This window comes from Echinops telfairi, unplaced genomic scaffold (assembly GCF_000313985.2).
Source record: "Echinops telfairi isolate 266 unplaced genomic scaffold, ASM31398v2 ScPeMD7_11;HRSCAF=52, whole genome shotgun sequence".
Taxonomy (NCBI): Eukaryota; Metazoa; Chordata; class Mammalia; order Afrosoricida; family Tenrecidae; genus Echinops; species Echinops telfairi.
In genome coordinates, this window is record NW_022103908.1 from 567,425 (window position 1) to 589,647 (window position 22,223).

Consider the following 22,223-nt stretch of genomic DNA (forward strand, 5'->3'; position numbering starts at 1 on the left):
ACGTCAAGATGGTACGAGGGAGGGGCAACGGGAGGGAGGGGAAAAAACCGAGCTGGTGCCAGGGGCTCACGTGGAGAGCAAATGTTTTGAGAATGATGAGGGTAACGAATGTACAAATGTGCTTTATACAATTGACGTATGTATGGATTGCGATAAGAGTTGTATGAGCCCCCGATAAAATGATTTAAAAAAAAAAGTCAGGCTGGTAAGACTTCTTCTCACGTACACGGACAGGTTATCTGGAGAGGCCAGTCCCTGGAGTAGATCATGCTTGGTACAGGAGGTTGGAGGAGGAAAACTTTTGACAAGATGGATCGGCACCGTGGCTGCAACAGTGTGCTCGGACAGAAGGACGGCGAGGGCGTGCAGGACAGGGCCGTGTCCCACTCTGCTGTGCACAGCGACGCAATGGGAGTGAACAAGTGAATCCTTGATGGAAACACATCAAAAGGAGGCCCTGCTGACAAAAGGGTCCATGATCTCCGGGCAGGTCCTGGACTGTGAACCTGAAGTTGCACCTTCTGCTGAGGAGATGCCTGTTTTACCTTCCGCTCTGAACCAAGGTCTGAGAGGATGACACACACTTACTAGCTACTGGCCATGGGAATATGTGAGGAACAGTGGAAAACTGTTTTCTCGGGGTGGGGGACTCGATAGAATATTCTCCATGACGTTGGCAGCCGCAGCCCTGCCGGCACCCGCTCCCTGGCCTTCTTGTTTCAGGGACCCAGGTTCCAGTGACCAGGGGCGTCACGGAGACCAACAAGCTAAAGGGAACGGAGGCTTGAGATTGAAGTTCTGTCGACAGTGACGGGCACGCGTGGCTCGGACGATCATGGTTGGTGTCTTTTTTGCAGGCGGCTTTGCAAGCTGCGTGAGGATGCTTTTTATTGAGAGCACCCTGCTGGCTTATGGAGTGAGGAGGCCTACATGAGTGGCACTAAGAATGACTGACCCGACTCACTGTCTCACTCATTCACTACCTCACTCTCCCTCTCTCACTGCCTCACCCTCTCATTGCCTCACTCATTCACTACCTCACTCACTCTCTCACTGCCTCACTCATTCACTACCTCACTCACTCTCTCACTGCCTCACTCATTCACTACCTCACTCTCACCCTCTCACTGCCTCACTCATTCACTGTCTTACTCACTTTCTCATTCACTGACTCGTACTGTCTCATTCACTCACTGTCTCACTCACTCAGTCTCACTCACTCACTCACTCACTCACTCACTGCCTCACTCACTCACTGTCTCACTCACTCAATCACTGTTTCATTCACTGACTCTCACTGTCTCATTTACTCCCTGCCTCACTCTCTCACTACTTCACTCACTCACTGCCTCACTCACAGAAAAAAAAGAATAAAAGACGAGAATAGTCGACCCTCATTTTTTGTAGGGCTAATAGATGTAATCTCCAAATTACCACCCCATAAATGCCAGAATAAAAAAAAAAAAAAAGAATGACTGACCCTCTTAGACCATAGGGTCCAAGAGCAGACCCTGAGGGTCAGATGATGATCTGTGGGTGTTTTGTACTACATATATGTGTGTGTGTACATATATCAATACACACAAATATGTGGGGTAGTTTATTAAAATTCTGTGTCAATGTTTTATATGAAAGTCACAACCCATAGATAATCATTGTTAACATTCTACCAGTCCTACATTTTAGAAGGCGCCAGCACTTTGGAAACATGGCAAGGAGATCAAACTGGCAGGGTAGAAACCTCAGGATGGGTTAGCCCTGGCTTTTCTCACAGTGCCATGCTGTCTGGTCCTGCTGGAGAAAGGGGGGAGCCTCACCCACAAGCACCGTCACCAAACAGCGATGGCTCTTCCCCTGGCTGTGGCATGCTGTCTCTCTCAAAGGCTTCTGACTGGTTGAGGCAGAAGACTGTGAGTAGCCAAAGTGGATCCATAGCCCCTAGATGGGCCAGCAGGACACCCTGGAACCCTACCCAGGCCAGGAACCTGAGATGGGAAACTACGAGCTGCTATCAGCCACATGGATCCCCACCAGATTATGCAGGGCAGCCAAGCCTCGTCCCCTCTGCCCGCCCCCTCCTCAGTGGGAAGCCCCACCGAGGGCAGTGGGTACAGGTGAGGGTGTGTAGCTTCCCAGAGACCTGATGCTCTGGGTTACACCCAACCGTAGTGTCAAGAGTGCAGAGCGTGGCCCCACTTAGAGACAATGGCACTATGTCAGGGCAGAGTAGAGCATCTTGGGAAAATTCAAGATGTCTACTCTGAAACTCAAGAATATGGAAGCCACCCCCGAATGCAGGAAGGTCCTCTTAGAAGTACTGCTGGTTTTCAAGCAGCACCCCGGCTTCACCCCTTGAGCTGCTTACTGTAGTGCACACTGCGATGCAGACTCGGAACCCGACCTTACACCGTGAACGGGTTCAGCAATCCAGGTGTCACCATCTTCACAGATGTCTCAACTCTGGGTTTTGCTGCACGAGCTGAGAGGGACCGCGGAACCAACTTGTGTGGTTCACAGCACGTCCCCAGCCCTGGGCTGCATCCGGCCTTCTGGAGGAAGCGGGCCCAGGGCCACTGCCTCACCCTGGGTATTGCACCCAGGGAAGGAGAGCAATTTCTCGACGTCGATACAGTTCTGGGCAGAATTTATAGGATGTAAACGAGAAGTCCTTCTATCACATTTAGGGTTTAGAGGAGAAGAAAAAAAAAGCTAAAATTCTCATAAAGTAAAAATAGTTGCACATCGGTCTTGTCCTCTGTGCAGCCCTGAGATGAAGTGTGTGGTTGGGCCCAGGCTCGCGAGGCACTTCAGTCTTCTTCAAACTGGCTCATCATCAACTTCCTGCTGTATTCGTAGGCCAGGAAGAGGGCCCCGTTGGCAGGGAAGGCACGAATCATAGTCGGCTTCAGTCCGGAATACAAAGCTGTCACACCTACAAAATAATGAGAGACAGTAGGGTGATCGGGACTGAGACGACCCTCCCCCGGACAAGTCCCCCACAGCTGCAGGGCGCAGCATCACCCAAACCCCACACAATGGATTTAGTCCTAGGTTTCGGTAAACACGTGAGCGGAAACAAGGACAGGTGTGTGGATTCCAGCCAAGCAGATCCACGCTCAAGTTCTGCGTCAGCAGCTTTGCAAGTTCAATTGGGCTGTGGAGCCAGGCTGTGGTGCTATAGTGTTACATATTGATTAGGCTAATAACCATGAGGTTAGCAGTTCGAAAACACCAGCCAGCTGCTCCCCAGGAGAAAGACGAAGCTTTCTACTCCTACAAAAAATGAACAGTTTCAAAAAAAAAATTAAGCTTCAGAAGCCCCATCAAGGCAGTTCTGCCCTGTTCTACAGGGTCGCTATGAGTCGGCAGTGACTCTGTGGTATCGAATGCAGGCCACAGGAATCATGGGAAATACAGAAGGCAGAGTTTTTGACGTCAGCAGACCATTTTCTAGTACTGGCCCTGGACTGACACTGCCCATTGCCATCTAGCTGTTCTTATTCGCAGTGACCCTACGGACGGAGACCTGTCCCCATAGGCTTCACTGGTCTGTCATCTTTATGGGAGCAGGTCATCATGTTGCAGCAGCTCGTGGGTTTGAACTGCCAGCCTTTTGGTTAGCAGTCGAGTGCCTTAACCACTGCACCACCAGGGCTCCTGGACTGACATTAAAGGGGGGAAATTGGTTCCCAGCGTTGTTATGAAAACTGGATAAGGAACGTGTCAGTACTCTGTGAAACTATAAAGGGTTGTGCAGATTTAACGTTGGATTTCTACTGACGTGTGGAGCCAGGTGTCTGCACCCACTTAACCCATGAATCAAACTGTTTCTGCCTACTGCGATACAATTACCGTGCTGTGGAGTTTCAGGTGCATTGTGGGTGTTGAACCGACAAGTCTTTACTCTCTGGTTTCATAAAGTTGGCTTTGCACAAACCTTAAAATCCTCACTCTCCTGCATTAGCTAAAAATGAACCGTAAATCCTCTTCAGAAACTTCTTCATCCATTTTTAATCCCAGAAGGCCCAGCATTGGGATGCATCATGTCTCTAATAAGTCCCTAATGGTCAGGTTAGAGGTCATCTGATATGTATAACAGCTGTCTAACAACTGTTATGTAAAGCAGGGTATCACATCTGTTAGGTCAAACATACTACGTATCACACGTTATGCAAAACAGCTGACCTCTGCTGTGTAAAACAAGTATGTAACCTCTGCTATGTAAAACCCCATGCCTTCTTATTCCCTTGGGCAGAGCCCACCTTTACACCATCCCTTCCAGATGAGGTAGACCAGAGAAACCCCAGCTAGTATCTGGCCTAGAGATTGGATATAGGAACTCCAAGACCTCTCCTAGGGGAAGGAACATCGGAATTTTAGGTGAATGGATTCATTGGATTGTGTAAGTTATGGCAATAATAATAACATTAAGGGTTCAAGGGAGGTGGTACGGAGGGGGAAGGAGGGGTTAAAAGGGAGCTGACGATGGCAACAATTGTACAACTACGCCTGATCTAAGGGAACTATGGATTGTAATGATATCTGTAAGAGCTCCCAATAAAATGTTAAATAAATTGAAGGAAAAAAGAAAGCGACCAGGAGAGACCGGCAAAAGCAAGCTGCAGAAAGGCACCAGCGCAGGTGTGAGGCAGGTGTGAGGCACCCACACGGCTAGACACAGCAAGCGAGAAGCCCACTCACAGGACACACCTCCCCTGCCCCGGATGCCGCCGACTTACCTTCATTCTTCAGCACACTAAGGAAGGTTCCCACAAACCCGGTCTGTCTTCCAGACATGGAGAGAACCTGGATTCTGGACTTGATGCAATCCACGGGGTACACAGCCAGCCAGAGGCAGATTCCGCCCACACCGCCGCTCAACATCAAAGGCACGGGGCCTGCGGAGGAAGCAGAGAGCGGGCCTCAGTGCGGGAGGTGCCAACGCCCACGCAGGTGAGCGCAGTCCTCCCAGGAAATTGAGCACAGGAAGCACTAGTTGGGTTTGGTTGGCCTGGTCCACTGCTGGGTCCCGTGGTTTCCCGCTCAGAGGGCTGGACTCCCGGGGAAGGGCAGGCCCACAATGGGTGGCGATGCCTGATGATGGGAGACTGGATGGAAGGCCAGAGTACATGGGCACGTCATTTATCAACTCAGTATTTTAATACGTTGAAACCTATAGCCCCAGTTTTTGCTTTAAAAAAACAAACAAACAAACAAACAAACAAAAAAGCAAGAATCTCCTATGAAAACCCCAACATCATGGCCTGGAGAGCCCCCTAGTGCCCCAAACACCCTAAGGAGATAACTGAAGGAAAGGGGCATACTTAATGAGTCGGGCCTGACACACAGTTAGGCCAAGGGGCTAAGCAGAATAAGCCACGATGGCTACACTTTCACTGGTCTCAAAACACGATCCGGATTTATTATCACGATTTATTACCACTGCAAGCTCAGTTCTAGGGCATTCTCTGTGGGAAAGGTAATTTCTGCACCTAGATTAGATCCAGAACAAATGTTTCTCCTTCTAGAGAGGGATTTGAGTGGTGCTGCTTCGACCCTGCCGGAGTGAGGAAGAAGCCCCAGGGAAGGGTGCTAGTTAGTCAGCTCCTCTGTCCAGAGAGGACTAGGGCTGGGGGGTGGGGGTTAGGGGGTGGAGGGGTGGGGGCAGAGTGGAAGATGGACCTCTCCCCACCAAGGGACGCCCACAGCCCAGGATCGGAAGCTACCATTGCCAGGGAGTGCAAACACCCAGTACAGGTGCGTGTACACACACACACACACACACACACACACACACACACAAGCACGCACTCTCTCTCGCTCTCTCTCCACCCCTCCCACCACCACCACTCCCCCATTTCTCATCACTCACTCTCTTACCTAGCTCATCTTTTGGTCTCCCTGATGCAAAAAACGACCGGCTCAGTTCATAGCCACCGAAGAAAAAGAAATAGCCGGGTACTTCTCGAAGCAAAGTGCTCGAGAGTCCTTGGTAGAAGCCCACGGCGCCGTCCTTCTGCAGGATGCTCTTCACCACCGACCACACTGTACTGGGAGGAGAGAGAGAGCGTGGCACAGTGACGGTGGGCACCCAGCTAAGGGGCTGACTACACGCTGTCAGGGGACACGACTCTGTACGAAGAAGACCAGGGCGTGGTGAGAGTGAGAGCCAGGCTTCGGTGGGACAGAGGCGTGTGGATGACAAGTGGCGTCACCTCAATGGTGGTTCCGTGGTTCCACATGGAGGCATGCCTTTCCAGATTCGTATGATCGGCGATGTGAAGAGCGGGTGCCCATCCGAATGAACAGAAACGAGTGCCCCAGCCCCGGGAAGCGGGTATCAGGTTAGGTCAAGTGGAGGGGCAGCAAACAAGAGGAAGATCCTGGCCGAGATGGACTCAAACATAAGGATGGTGAGCGTGGTGCAGGACCGGGAGGCAGTTCTTTCTGTCGTAGGCAGGGTCGCCGAGTCAGGACCAACTTGATGGCAGAAAACCACAGAGTGACAAGCGTGACAAACGCGCCATGAATAAAGTGCCGTTTTGCTTGCCCGCTCCCTTATCCCCCAGGGCCGCTTCCCCCTTTCTTTTCACGGGCTTTGTTCCGATGGCGTTTGCTCAGTGTGGGGTTCCTCTGGCTTCCATTAACAAGAACAACAGACAACTCACAGTCGGTTCCGCCTCAGACGAGGCTCTTGGACAGGGTAGAACTGTCCCTGTGGGTTTCTAAGACTAACTTGTTTAGGGGGTGTAGAAAGTCTCACCTTTCCCCGTGGAGTGCCCCGGTGGTTTAGAACTGCTGACCATGTGCTTAGCAGCCCAATGCGTAACCACTGTGCCACTAGGGCCCCCTGGTTGTACTTCGGTACAGAGAAATGAGCAAAGGCGGAAATGTCACCAGAACACAGACACATTCTCAGCTCTGAGCTGGAGCAACTACGACGCAGTGAGTATTGAGGATCGTTGATTTTAAGCAGAACACAGCCCTGCTATGAAAGCCACTGAACGCAGGCCCACTCGGCATCTGGACTCCCTCTGTGACAGGTCTGACCCCTATTAAAACCCAGACCAGAGGCCTGTCTCGTCCGTGCGACTCAGAGAGGCCTCATGTTTCACTTTGTTCCCAGAGAACGGGCCACTGGGCTTGAGCAATGAAGGATTCCAGCCCAAAGGTAATATAAGCCACATGCCTTTAATGATTATCTTCCTTCTGGGGACTTTAGAAGGCCTCCCTGGGCAGGCCTGCACTCCCGCAGGCATTCTGGACTGCAGCATGGAAGCAAAGAATGCAACAGCCCCACTACCTGCTTCCAGACCAAGTCTTCACCCCAAGGCCGTCTCACCCCTCTGGTCTGGGGGACTCTGGTACCCCAAATACCAAGCCAGAGCTCCTAGTTCATACTTTTCTTACAAAGAGTCTATCTGGCTTAAGTCCCTTTGGTTTTAAAAACTACTGGTGCTTTCTTCCAAAAAAATATCTTAAATATGAATCTAAATGCCCATCCGCAGAGGCATGCACAAACAAAATGTGGTTTATAAGACTTACAGATGGAATATCACTCAGTCTTATAAGAAATGGTCCTAATAGATACTGCCATACGGGTGAACCAGTATGCTGCGTGAAATCAAGCAGGAGAGTTCAATCTTGTGTTGTCCTACAAACATGAAAAAAATCTACAATAGGCGACTGCATAGAAAACCAAGTTTGTTACTGGTTACCAGGGGTAGGAGGCAGGAACAAGGGAGCTCACTATTTAGGACACAGGAATACTGACTTTCTAGTAAAGGTCTGGGCTGCTGACTGCAAGGTCCGTGGTTCAAACCTACCAGCAACTAGAGAAAGATGAGGCTGTCGGCTCCTGTACAGATTTACAGCCTTGGAAACCCGACAGAGAGTCACTATGAGTCATGGTCAACTTGACGGTGGTGGGTTTGATGTTGCTTTTAGCTTCTAATAAGAATGACATGAACACACCCGTCAATAAATTGTACATGTGAAGAATGCAGAAAGGGCAAATGTTCTGTTACATACACATTTACAACACAAGAAAACACCTTAAAGTACTTGGAAAGGACCTGAGGGCAGTTTTCTGAAAGCTACTCATGTTCTACTCCTTCATCTGGCCAGGAGTTAGAGTTTCGCAGTGAAATGAAATGACTTGCTGGGGCTCTCCTGTCCAGTCTTTATAACTTCCACCAAGTGGCTGGGAGGGAGCATGTCAACAGGGCATAAAGAATTCTAATGAGTGGATTGGGCAGTTTTGCCATTATGCTGGGTACAAAGAATGGAGAGTCTTGTGACCACCAAGAAAGCAGAGCCAGCAGTGGCGTGTGTGTGAGATCTTTACATGGAGAGATGGCAGAGGGACAGCACAGAAAGAGACGGCGTGGAAGGCTTCCTGGCCCACAGACAAGCACCTTTGGGCGGGACACTGGCTTGCAGAGGGGTGCACTTTAGACATTTATCAGCACTAAAGGAAATTTGTGACATTTCCCCAAGCAGGACAGAGGTCAAAGGGACCCATGACGTAGGACCAAGAACCAGAGAGAGCTGTCTGTGCCTGCTGTCTTGGGTGAGAAGAGTCACTACAGGCAAAAGAGCTGTATCCTTAATGCTTTCAGATCCTGATGTGTTCTAACCTGATAAATTCCCTACCTAACCAAGTGTGCAGAAAATAGCTAGCTATCACAAATCCTATGCTCCTTGAATGAAGACAGATAAATCTGGAAATCACCAAGATATCTGTGTAGTTTCCTAGGGGATGTGCAGGCTCTGGGCTGACCCCAGCAACAGCCAAGCACAGAACGCCTGTCAGCCAGAGGTCAAGATGCAGAAACACATTGAGGGATTAATCAAGGTGATAAACAGGGCATTCATGGTCCAGTGAATCACATTGCGCATGACAGCTGCACCCTCACGGGGTAGCCAGAGTCTGTTCCCAAGACCGAGTTGGCGAGGGACACTGAAGCGTGGCTCTCCTGAATGTTCTCAAACGTGAGTCCTCCATAGCGGTTGTGGGGAGAAAAGTCAAGAAAAATGCCCCGTGCTGTGGGGTGCTCAGCGTGCACACTCCGTGCAACCATGAAGTTGGCGTCGGTATTATCTCAGAATCCCAAAGGGCCCTTGTTGAAGGCGAAGCTCCAGGGCATGGGTTATTCCTGGGGGCGGAGTTTAAAGCTACCGGTCTGTGTGGGGAGTTGGGGGGCCGGGAAGCAGTCTGAATTAGTTAATTGTGCCAACCTGGCTGATAATCACATGTGTGGCTAATTGAAAGGCGAAGGGATAAGTGGGTGGTGAGCCTCACCTTTCTAGTTCTTGGGTCTCTTGCATTATGATGGTCGTACCAGGGTGCAGCTACCTGAGCAGTTCCCTGCTTCAGCTTGCAAGATTGACTTCCTACAAGACATCCCCAAGGAGAAGCCATATGGACCTATCCTGATGCAGCCCTAGGTGTTGGAGCAGCCGTGTGGAGACCCCTGCTAATGCTGAGATGCTTATTCGTTCACTGACTCGGCTTACCTCCTGCAGTCGGCATCATTGCCTCTGTTTTGTGAGGTGGAGGACTTTTGGACTGGTGTTGGGATAATGGGTTAATGTTGGACTTGTGGGCTTGGGCAGCATTGGGTTGGGATGTTTTCATGATGCACATTTTCTTTACATAAAACTCTCATACATGAGTTGCTGTGGATTTGTTTCTCTAAAGTACCTAGACTAATACACGGTCCAACCATCACGGGCAGCCCTTTCGGAAAATTACCTTTTGCCTAGTGGGGGGAAGCGTTCTAGAAACGCGATAAAGGTGCTTTTGGAATAGCCCAAGGTGTGGCTCTCAGCCGCTGGCTTTGCGCACAGGTGAAAACGAAGGATGGGCAGGCAGGGCGGGACGGTGCTTACTTCTGGCTCCGCGCGATCTTCCCAGACGTCTCCATCTCGTGCATGGTCTGCAGCCGGCACTTCACCAGCTCCGTGGGGCAGAGCACCAGGGCCGCGAACGCGGAGGCGAAGGACCCGGCGGCCGCATTCTGGAGGTCACTGAAAGCGGAAAGCACAGGGCGTGGTGGGTGGCCGCTGGGCCCCTGGACCCTCCACCCAGAGGTGGCTGGGCAGGGCGATGGGGAGCAGCAGCAGGAGGAAAGGTGGCCCGCCAGGTCCTACCACCTATGAAGGGGGCAGCCATACTTGACTTTCCAGATGGGGCTCCGAGATGGTACTTTCTGGGGCCAAAGCTGCCCAGCACACACAGGTGGCCGCGCAGGATTCAAACAAGATGGCTTGGGCCGACTGCAAATCCCATACCCTCTTTATGAGACAGACGAGTGATGCAAACAAGCAAACTGGTGTGAAAGATGGGGTGGGGGTTACCCACAGTCCCACCGCCCAAATCCACACACCACGAACACTCCCATGTGACTCCAACCAGCCCTGCAATGCAGATAACGCAGATGAACGCAGGGTGAAAAAAGTTACCGTCTGGGGATGACCTCTCACCCTCTGTGAGAGGACACGGCAGAGCTGCAGGAGGGCCTCCCCACCCCAGAAGGCTCACAGCTCAGAAGTCGGGGAAATGGACACTAAAGCAGGGATGGACACAGATCCAAAGCCACGGGATCCTTTACCAGTATCACCAGCCAGTCTCTTGTGGGGCACGGCATCAGACTCCTGCAAGGGTTCAAGATCAGGGGAGGGCGGGGAAACAAATGACTCCCAAGGCTTCTCTGTTAACAAAACGAGCCCAGCTGCCACTGAGACAGTTCCCCTCCCTGTGTGTCAGAGTAGCACTCGGACGTGAGGGCACCAGTCCTTTCGTTGAGGTGCCTCAGGGTGGGCACAAACCTCCGGCTTGTTTGTTAGCAGCCGAGCGCAGTAGCCCTTTATACCACCTGGGGACTGAGGAAAGAAAGGCCCCTGCCAGGGCCTGTGATGGCATTTCATCACAGAAACCCTGCTGCCCTTTGGCGGACCTGCTTTCTGCGAGCACAGAAGGACCGACCACTTCGCAGTGGGTCTGCTGGCTCCTGACACTGACTCCCTCAGGAAATCAATGCTCACAGATCACTGGGACGGCCAGAGTTCCCCAGGGGTGGTCCCACCCTGTGGGCTGTGCATAGAAGTCAAGAGGGACCTAAGCATAGTGGCCCTCACGTCACAGCAGCAGTCCACTCCGGGCAGAATCAAGGGCGGCTTCGAGTCACGAGTCCAGCTTCTGCAGCGGTGGACACATGGAAGGTCTCTAGGGACCAGGCCAGCCTCTCCCACACCCGTGGCCCTGATTAGTTGGCTTGAGTGAGGTTTTCTTTTGGGAAGGAAGCGAGTGTACCCCTCACCTGCCTTTGGATTTCTGGAAGTTGCGACAGGAGAGCCTTTCACAGAGAAGAACTAGCTACCCACAGCTTCACAGGAAGCGGAAAGTCAGCCCAAGGCTACAGGGCCCATCGCATCCTCCTCCCTGCACTCCAACTGGGCTCCAGAAGCCCCCGTGTCTTGCAGGTAGTGTGAAGATCGATACGTGGTCTCCCCTCGGGGACGCTTTGCCAGCCTGCTGACAGGCAGTAGTCAATTAGGGGCATTAACTAGAGCTAGCCAAGTTGGCTGGAGCAAAGGTGACAACCAATAAACATAGAGGCCTCTTAGCCCCAAGCTGAGGTACAGAAGGTTGGCCTGATGCCGATCTCATGACTGGCCCGATGTCAAGCCCACGACTCGGGGCAGTGACAGGGCCAGTGCAGATTTGCTGTGGCCTGTGGCTTTGTGATGAGGACTTTGATCTACCAGTGCTCCCTGAGGGCCTGGGCCCCCTGGTTCTGCTGGGAGGAAGGACGTTTACAACTGGAATGGAAGAGGCAGAGGTGTGGCCGTGGGTTTTGTAAGAACCGGCTGTTTGTCTCCTGTTTCACAAACACGTACCTGAACGCGCCTGCCCTCTAAGACCCCGCTCAGTCAAAGGTCAAGTCCTCGGCCATGCACAACCAGGGACAGACAAATATTGGCCTTATTGCCCAAATCACCCTCCAAGGTTCCCAGGAGCAGTGCTTGCTGCTCAAACTGCCCTGTACTCTGACCTCTTCCTAACAATGCTGGAGCCCCGCCCGAGCTGGGTCTCTTAGTACCCGGGTGATTCTGTGCGTGTCGTTCTCTGGACCTGCCGCCCCACCTGTACTACAGGACACTCACTCAGCCTTGGTCGGCTCCTCTCAGGTCATGAAAAATGGAAGTGGGCGTGAGGGCCTTGTGAACTTTGAGACAGTCTGTCCTTAGCCGGAAACCACCGCTATTCTGCAAGATGAAAATGGCCCGGGACTCAGAAGCAGGATGGCTTCCTTGACAACTAAAGCGTGTGTACAGCTACTGAAATAAACACAAACCACACAGAGCACTTCGCTGCTCTTGGCCAGACTCCCCCACGCTTTCTCAAGGTCCCGATGGGATGTTCTGGAAGCCATAAAACCCCATGCCCGGGACTCAATTCCAACTCGACTCTGCCCAGCAGAGCACAGTAGACCTGCCCTCAGGGCTCCCGAGGCTGTCAATCCGTGCAGAGCAGACTGCCTCATCGTTCTCGCACGCAGGGGCTGACGGGCAGCTGACCTCTGGGTTAGCTCAGGAAAATAAAACCTTTTGCTCATCAAAAGACTAACCAAAAAAGTAAAAAGACACTAAGTGGGAGACTATCTTCACAAACCATATATCCAATAAGAATCTAGTCATCAGAATACATATTGAACTGAGGACAACTTAACAAAAAAGCCAAATGACCCCATCATGAGATGGGCAAAAGCCCTACACAGACATCTGACCAAACAGGATATCTGAATGGCCACTAGACACATGGAAAGAGGCTCTGTATCACTGGACACCAGAGGGAGGCAGACAAAGGCACCGTGAGGTGCCATTTCCCTCCCACTGGGATAAAAACGAAAAAGCGGAAAGTAAGGAACGTTTGCCAGGACGAGGGGAAGGTGGAACCCTTGCTCACTGCTGGTAGGAAGGCATCATGGGGCGGCCGTGGTTAGCCGCTTCTCAAGAACTGTAAACAAAAGCACCACAGGGCCAGCAGTACCACTCCTCGGGAGACCCCCCAGAGCTCAAAGAGAGACTCGGGCGCCAATATTCACGGCACCGCTCACAAGCCAAAAGGTGGAAGCAACCTGCCCACCTGTTAACAGATGAGTGAGGAGACCAACAGACCGGCGTGCTGCAGCCGTATGATGGAATTACTACTCAGCCAGGAAGAGAGGTGGCGGCTAGGTGCATGCGACCGAGATAGGCCAGTCACCGAAGGGCAGATCATGTCCGAGACCAAAGCTTACCCCTGGGTACGGGGGGCGGGGTGGGGGTGGGGGAGACTATGAGCACTGAGCTCCGTTTACAGCGGAGGAGAAATCACACTGATGTAGGAAGCGGGTGGGTCGCACAGCTGATTGATGCACCTGCTGTCGTCAGGTTGTCCGCCTGTGAAAAGCTGAGCTGGCGAAAGCGGTGTGAATCGTTTACAACAGTGATGGGACAAGAGAAAAGGGTTCTTGCGGAGGCTGTTATGTACAACCAAATATCTTGGGGGACTTGGTTTCTCCATTTGGAGGTTTCCGGTCACGGTTTCCTGGGACATCCCAGTTAACCGGCCTAATACATTCATTTGGCATTTCCATTCTACCTCCTAGTTAGTTTTCTGCATCCTGCCTGGGGTCTTAAAAGCTTGCTCGCTTGCTTGTGGCCAACAAAGTGTAACAGATCTCCATTCTCAGAGGAACAGAGAAAGAAGGGAGTCCGATAGGTGTGGCTAATCGCCTCCAGGAACAACCGCCTCTTTTTGCCATGAGCTAGTCGGTGGAGAGATGTGTGTACACACACACACACACACACACACACTTGCATATGGCAAAGAGAGGACAAAGTGGATGGCATCCAGGCACCAGTACTGAATATCCAAGATTCTTTAGAACAGCGGTTCTCAACCTGTCGGTTGTGACCCCTTTAGGGTTCAAACAACTCTTTCACAGGGGTCACCTCATGCATCACAGTAGCAAAATGACAGTGATGGAGTAGCAACGAAAATAATGTTATGATTGGGGGGTCACCACCACATGAAGAACTGTATGAAAGGGTCGTGGCATGAGGAAGGTTGAGAACCACCGCTCTAGAACAACCTTGAGCAAAAGAAGGGAAATGTAAGCTCTTCCGTCACCCAGACTTCCTGAGGCATGAAGGCTGGAGGAGTCCCAGAGACAATCTTTAAACCTTAGACAACAATATCCCTAAAGTCACCTTAAAAATCAAGCAGTTTTAGCTTAACTAGTAAAAGAATGTCTGTCTGGGAAAAACACACACACACACATATATATGTATATATGTGTATATGTATGTATACATATACATACATACATACATATATGTATATACATACATACATATATATATAAATAAGGGCTCCTGGGGGGTAAGAAGGAGGGAGCATAAAGGGGAACTGATATCAAAGAGTTCAAGTAGAAAGAAAATGTTCTGAAACAGCAATTACACAATTATGCGTGAGCTAATTGCGTTATGGAATGTTACAGTATCTGTAAGAGCTCCTAATAAAATGATTAAAACAAGTACGACGAATGCCCGCCTGGAGCACTGTGTTCTTTGAAGGTCTCTTGCTGGGATGGGACCCACGGCAGGCATCGGGTTGGCTGGGAAGCCTGTGGGGCAGTGAGTCTGTGTGGACGCTTGCTTCATGGACGGCAATCGGCGTCACCGAACTGCACATGCAGAAATGGCTGGTGCGCGTTCGGTGTGTATTCTCAACAGCAAGGACAGAAACACATGGTGAAGAAAGAGTTGACATTGTGACAAGGGATACCATCATTACCAGAAAGAAAGGCAATTTTAGAAAAGCAAACGTTTTCCCTGGCAGCAGTAGGTGTTTTGTTTTAAACAAAACCGTGTCGCTGTTGGTGGCTCACCTCAGCTTTGCCTGCTTGTCCAGTCCAATGATTTTCCTCACCACCTGCTGGCAGAAGCCGTAGCACATGAAGAGGACAGAGTTCTCGGCGATGTTGGCAATCAGCGCGGGGCTGGTGCCCTTGTAGAAGCCCCGGAAGCCCACTTGGGAGTAGGTCTTCAGGCAGCAGTCGGTGACACCCCGGTAGAGGGTGGGGAACGTCTGCATCTTCACCTTCATGGTGTCAAACGGCTGTCCCGTCAGGACACATGCCGTCCCCCCTGCAAACCAGGACAGCAGGTCATAGCCCGTGCCACCTCAGGACAGCGCAGGGCAGTCACAGCCTAGACCTCAGGACGGCGTGTCACACAGCCCGTGCCACCTAAGGACAGCAGGTCACAGCCTGCACCACCCACAAGTCAGCACTTCACAGCCCGTGCCACCTCAGGACAGCACGTCACAGCCCACGCCACCCCGGGGCAGCACCTCAGCCCACACCGCTTCAAGACAGCATGTCACGGCCCACCCCATCCCAGAACAGCCCGCCATAACCCACACATCCCAGGGCAGTTCTCCCATATTTCAGAAGTCTGGCTACCAGGATGGCTTTTTGTTTGTTTATTTGTTTATTTTTCCTATTTAATTATCCTTTAGAACAAGGAGCTAAATACTTCACCCCAGGGGAAAAACCTCTCCCAGTTGGACTCCTGAACAAATGATTTGTCTTCAGCTAGAAACAGACTGCAGTCGCCCTTCGATAAGCATGAATCACAGAAGCACGTGTCTCACACACGAGTGTTTCTATACGCCTTGTCCTCAACGTATTGCAGGATTCCGTTCTATTGGCTCCGTGGTAAGTGGGTTCTGACATAAGTAGGATTTTTTTTTTAAGTCTTCATTATTACTGCCTTTTGGGATCAGCATCTTTGTAAGTGGGACCACTGAACACTTGGGAGTGAACAGCTGAGAGGGGAAGCACCAACAGATGGCACGCTGCACTGCGGTCTGAGTGCACGCTACGAAGGCTGAGATCTACAAACACAGACGAACGAGAAAGCAAGCACCGGAAGGTCCTGAGTGCAGTGCATCCTAGCTCCTGCTCGCTGCAGTTGGGAGCTGCCTCGGCGGCCCTATGGAAATGACATCCTGCAATATGGTGAAGTACTGGATAGGGCTCTTCTGGACCTAGTCCCGACAACTCCCACCAAATGACTGGGTGGAGCGAGGCTAAACGTGAGGTGCTTGAAGCTAATACTATAAATACAGTGCAGGGCACCTTCGGGTGGGACCACGCAGAGACGGCATATGGAATCCGAGCGCGGGGATTGGTCAGTTTTACCATCTTGTTAGGTGTAAAACACGCCATCCTGAGAGTGGGAATGGAGGAGATCTCACTCCCATCAAGAAAGAGGAGCCAGGAGGAGAGGGTGCCCTTCGGATGCTGAGATCTCTGAGCAGAACCTCCTCAGCCCACCAGAGAGGGCAAGAGATGGTAGAGAAGGCAGCAGCAGCAGACCAAGAACATGAGACATACAGAGAGAGCCGAGAGCCACGGGGCCGAGGTTGAATGGTGGAGGAGGGGTCAGTCAGCAGAGCTACACTTGCCCAAGCAGGGCAGACGCCAAGAGGACACTGGGCCGAGAGGTCAAGAGCCAAAAGAGCTCCGTAACACTTGCCCAAACAAGCCACGAGGCCTAGGCCACCGGCAGAGCGGAGAGCACTGATCGAACGACTGTGTCCCTGGGCCTTCCTGATCCCGAACTGTTAATGAGTTATTTCCCTAACAAGTTCCACAATCCTGAGTACAGTGTGCGAATTCTGTGTAGCCACTGCAGTGAATCCCGGAAGCCAGTGGAGAACTAGAGTCCCAGGGGAGGGGCGGTTGGGGTCAGCATTAAAGACGACTGGAGGGTGGACGCATGTCTGAGCTCCATTTGGAGGCCTTGGCCTCGGGCAGACGGCGACTTGCTTCTCCTGCCCTCCGGTGCAGCTGCCCTTGCCCCATGGCTTGCATTCCCATCTGTAAAAAGTCTGACCTGAAGTACCAGCATGATTCCTGACTGTTCAGCACGATAAAACTAAAAGCAAACAAGCACAAGCTGACTTGTTTGTTTGCGTTTCCAACTTCGGTATTTGAGGACGTGAACAATGACCTGAAGGACCGCATCCCCCGGCTGTGCCAGGTGACTGAGGCACGGGGCAGGGGAGCACCACGCTCAGGTTCCCGCTCAGGACTTGCTCTGGAGCTGGCTCCGAGGCACAGCACCCCTACAGGAGCCCCGGAGAACTGCACTCTGAGGTTTTCAAAGGCTGATGTTTCACTTCAGGTGGACATGAACTTCAGGTGGACACGAACCGCCAACCTGTGGGTTAGGAGCCAAGCTCCTTAACCATGTGTCCCACCCGGGGCCTCCAAAGCTAAGTAGTGACTGCATTATCTTAGAGTTCTTAAACGACTAGATCTGGCACGATACTACTTGTCATTGATTAGTAACATCAAGTTAGCTTCCCTCTAAGACAGTTTTAGCTTTTGCGATCCATCCCGCTTCCTTTCCTTAATCATACAATTACCGATCTCCTTCAGAGTGCCCCCTACCCCCAGCTGCCAGGGGCTACAGATACTTCTGGAATGCTAGCCTGAACGGTCTTCTATACTTGGCAGAGCTTCCTACACTTGGTTCGTAACAACTGCCCACAGTCACTAGACGCCCATCTCCAGGCAGGGCCTCTGCCCGGAACCCTCAGCGTTATAGCTGACGTATTAATCTTCGTTTCCTGTCACAAGTCACTTCTGACACGTACGCGGCGTTTCTGAAACTTTCCGCTCCTGGCCCCCCTACCCCCTGGGGTGGGGAGAGATTTCTACTTGACCCCGGGTCTATAAATAAGTATACACTTTGAACTTGCTTAAGGAGCCCTGGTGGCATAGTGGTTATGAGTTGGGCTGCTAACCATAAGGTCAGCAGTTTGAAGCCACCGGCCGTTCCGAGGGAGGACGTCGGGGCTTTCTACTCGCAGCGCAGTGACAGTCTCAGAAGCTGAAAGGGCCAGTTGCACCCTGCCCCATAGGGTCCCTCTGAGGTGGCACTGACTTGATGGCAGTGAATTTGCTTTTTGAGCTTGGGGCTTGTTCCTTACCTGTTCATTCTCCCATGTGTAATGAAAATGCTTACCTGTGCCTGTCCCGTCATTATACTTTGGAAGAAGATCATTTGCATTCAAGGTTTCACAGGCTCACAGATGAAGAGAAATTTTGCCCTGGGATGGAATTTGGACTTGGACCTGATTTAAGACTTTGGGGATGTGCTGAAGGGGTGGCGATGCTTTTACACATGGCAAGGGCATGCAACGGGCGCGATGTCATGTACTGGATTGTGTACCCCCAAATATATGCCACCCGGACTCAGCCAGGGCAGGACTACACAATGACCTTCTGTTTTCTGATCTAATTATCCTCTGTATTGTAAATCCTAATTTCTGTTACTGGGGCAGGATTGGAGGCAGTTATGTTAATGAGGCAGGATACAACCTACAGTTTTGTTTTGAGCAAACCTACAGTGTAAGTTTTGTTTTGAGCAAATCTCTTTTGAAATATAAAGGAGATTTAAAAGGTGGACCAGGACCGAGGGTTCTCAATAACACCAAGAAAGAAGGGCAGCGAGTAGAATGCATCCTTTGCACCCAGGTACCCTGTGCTAAGAACCTCCTAGACCAGCGGTTCTCAACCTGTGGGTCGTGACCCCTTTGGGGGGTCTAATGACTCTTTCACAGGGGTCACCAGATGCATAACAGTAGCAAAATTATAGTTATGAAGCAGCAACGAAAATAATTTGATGGTTGGGGGTCACCACATGAGGAACTGTATGAAAGGGTCTCAGCGTTAGGAAGGTTGAGAACCGCTGCCCTAGACCCAGGGGGATATTGCTGCCAACACACATGGAGGTCTCCCGGAACACTGGGCCCACAGATGCTGGGGGTCTTTCTCCTCAAGTGCAAGTCCACACAGAGAAAGGCCTTGCCCCCTAGTAGGCCCCTTGATTTCTGACTTGTTTTCCAAAACTGTGAGAAAATACATTTGTTTATAAAAACTAAAAACACTAAGTATGCGAACCAAGCACAGCTTTAAATGAAGTTAACACCCTTTAGAAGTTATTGTGGAGCACAGCTAGCCTGGGTGATCAGGTTTTTGGCCAAGGGGCGCATGTTTGAGAACCAAGGCTGAGGTGCCACAGGCAGGAACTGCCAGGAACACCTCGGGTTCACGGCACGTTGGAATGACTCTCTGGTCATGGCACATTTGGAAACTTTTTCCTGTTACCAAGTCTTTCACCACCCCCGCAAGCAAGCGGTTACTCGACCCCGTGTGGGGATCTTGGACCTCAGTTTAAGAAGCTGTTGCAGAGAAACTGCAGACGGGCAGGCCGAGCCCCACAACCTTCGAGAACCTGAGAGGAAGAACAGCTCTGGGGGCAGCATGGCTACCTGCTGCCCTACTATCCTCAGGGTTCCAAACCACCGGCCCGCTCCCCAGGAGGAAAATGGGCTCTCTATTCTCCTTAGCAGTCACAGTCTTGGAAAAACCCACCTGGGCAGTTCTACCCCACCCTCTGGGGTCGCTATCAGGTGATGACAGGGCATGTGCTTAAGGAGCTGGACTGACACCTTGTTTCTAGAGGAAAGCTTTGTACTAAAGGAAAAGGGAAGTCCCCCCCTCAAAAAAAGTATCTACGTAGGCTATGCCTGCATCCCCCCACCCATAGCAGCCTCCATTCTCACCCAGGGATCGCCCCCATGAGGGGGCTACATGCAGAAAACATTAGGGGCCAGCAGACACAAGCCGAAACCCAGCCATTTCCACTTCACGAGAGTGGGGCTGACATCAAGTCAGCCTGCATCCTTGGGAATGCTTCTGACCCAGGATTTAGAAAAACAAAACCAAAACAAACAACAACAAATGACCAGCAATCAAGAAAGTAAGGCCCAGTCTGTCTTTTCACCCCGCAGCTGAGGAGCCGTGTGCAAACCCACCATCTCTCTCCGGGCCGTGGTCTGTAACGGTTCCCTCTAGACTCTGAGACCCCCTCCAAGATGGACCTGCGGCATCTCCTCACCTCACAGACCTCCGGCAGAAGGAAGGGACCTGTGTCCCCAACAGGCATCACATATGCCCAGACACCCTCCAGCCCGAGACAGGGCTCCCCACACAACCACTGCAGAGGGAGGCCCTGGTGCTGGTGGACCATCTGTGGTCGGTCCATACTACTGAGGGGAGGCCCTGGGTGGCCAGAGTAAGGATGCCTATTCCATAGCTCCCATAGGTGCTGGCACACCAACCCTAGGACAGGTCTCCTCTGACACACGGAGGGGCGTCCCGGGTGGGAATGGACTTGGACACAACTGGTTTGATGTTGTCGCAGTTTCTGGGTTTATGTGTTGGGGCAGCAACGCCTTGCACGCTGCAGCCCCGACACTCCTGCAGCTTTTAAGTCTATTGTACTTTGCCGGTGTGGCTGTCCCCCAGTTACCTGTACGTGTGGCCACACATGCACGCTCGCACAGGTCTTTCTAGGAAAAGCCATTTGACTCTTGTGCGGCAGAGCCGAGGTCTTTGATAGGCCACATGAGCCCGAAGGCTAAGAATCTCTGAGGCGGTTTGATGCTCTCCTATTACAGAGGCCCAAACTGAGCCCAGCGCTTACGAGACAGGGACGGGAAGCCTGAAGCAGATGTCAGGAGGACAGCCGCTCGCCCACCCAGGGCTGGCCAGAGACCCCGGGCGGGCACTCAGGGAGGCCCACTCACTGTCTTGCGTGCCCCTTCCTTCTCAGGCTGTCCCCCTACCTCCGCCCCTGCTCTCTAACGTGGAGCCGGCTGCTGTCCTCTGTGGCTTATCAATGTTTGTAATACGCTGTCGCCCGCCTCCTCGCTCTCTTACCTGGGGCGACCGACCTTTGGTTCATGGAAAAATACTGGTCCCTGCTCAACGACAAATCCATTTTAAGAACTCAGTGAGGGTCAGGGCAAGAGGCGGTGCTGTGACAGCGCTGGGTCAGCTGCCCTGAGAAGTCCTACGAAAACCCTCCGGACCCAATCCCTGGCAGATCCGATGACCTCATCTGAGTCCCATCAGCTTTAGCTACCCACCTCTCCAGTCCCCGGGCGTGCAAACAGTCACCATGCTGGGATCTCAGGTCCACGCAAAGGCAACTCAGAAGAAAGGCCTGGCAATCTACGTCCCCTGGACAACCCTCTACGAGTCCAGTCCCGCTCTGACACACATGGAGTCACCGGGAGGTAGAGGTGGTGTGACAGCGCCTGGTTTAGTGAGAACAGTCATTTCCGTGAGAGAGAACACGGTGGGACACCACCATACTGGGATGGGCTATCACACTGCCCGAGTGCCCCAACCATACCACATGGAGCAGGGGGCTTCGTCTCAGAGCTGAGACATCTTCCATCTTTGGCCCTCTTCTGAACCGGACATCCACGCACTCCTTAAAGGGTAAAAGCTTACTGCTTCACTGGTGACAAGGCAGGTTCCTCGAGGGACAAGAGGGATTACCTGCAGCCCCCGCTGTGAGGTCGATGGCAGCCTGGATAGCAGGATTGGACTTCATGTTTGTGCACTCGCTCGGTGGTCTCTGCGGACGGCAACTGGTGGCGTCTACGACGGGCTCCTCATATCCCTGCAGAGCAGCAAGAATTCACCGTGAGTCGGGCCTCTGTGGCCTCTTGTTCTCCTACCCAGCCGAGAGGGCCCTGGTTCAGAACCCTGGAGCTGGGAGGTCAGCTCTCTATGGCTCAGAGGAGGAGGGCAGCACAGAGCCCCACCTCCCTGCCCAGCAGCGCCTCCTCTGCAGCACTCAGATCACAGGCCTGCCCTGGACGCCGGTGCAGGGCTAGAGCCCGGCTCTCGGAAAGCACTGGAGTTGAATGCCAAAGAATCAGCCAACCACGGAACGCCCACGCCATCCCACATGAGTCTGGGAGCCCTGGGGGGGTAGTCTTTACACACCAGGCTGCTCACTGCAAGGTCAGCAGTTCCAACCCACAAGCCTGCCCTAGAGGGTTGCTATGATTTGGTATCCACTCATTGGCGGTGAGCCTGGTTGGGCTCGGGGCTGGGATAACTGTCTACCAGGCTCATTCTCCACTCAGACAGCAGCCCATTTGGGGAGCCGGGGAACAAACTCAAAAAACAAAGCCCACTGCCTCAGTGACATGGGTTTTCCTTCTGACCCCTAGTCACCCCTTAGGGCAGAGTGGAACTGCCCCTGGGGGTCTTCCTGAGCTGAGAATAAAT

The 22,223-nt window shown here is 52.2% G+C and overlaps 1 protein-coding gene across 1 annotated transcript; it reads right to left on the reverse strand.

Moving 5' to 3' along the window:
• Positions 1–1,587: 1,587 nt before the first annotated feature.
• Positions 1,588–21,762, reverse strand: SLC25A15 (solute carrier family 25 member 15). The gene is made up of 6 exons (XM_004711266.2): positions 21,483–21,762; positions 14,943–15,201; positions 9,895–10,032; positions 5,881–6,050; positions 4,740–4,898; positions 1,588–2,932 (listed from the first exon to the last, which is right to left on the reverse strand). The coding sequence occupies exons 1-6, from the start codon at positions 21,535–21,537 to the stop codon at positions 2,808–2,810; spliced, it is 906 nt and encodes a 301-aa protein (XP_004711323.1). The 5' UTR covers positions 21,538–21,762; the 3' UTR covers positions 1,588–2,807.
• Between the last annotated feature and the right edge of the window lie 461 nt (positions 21,763–22,223).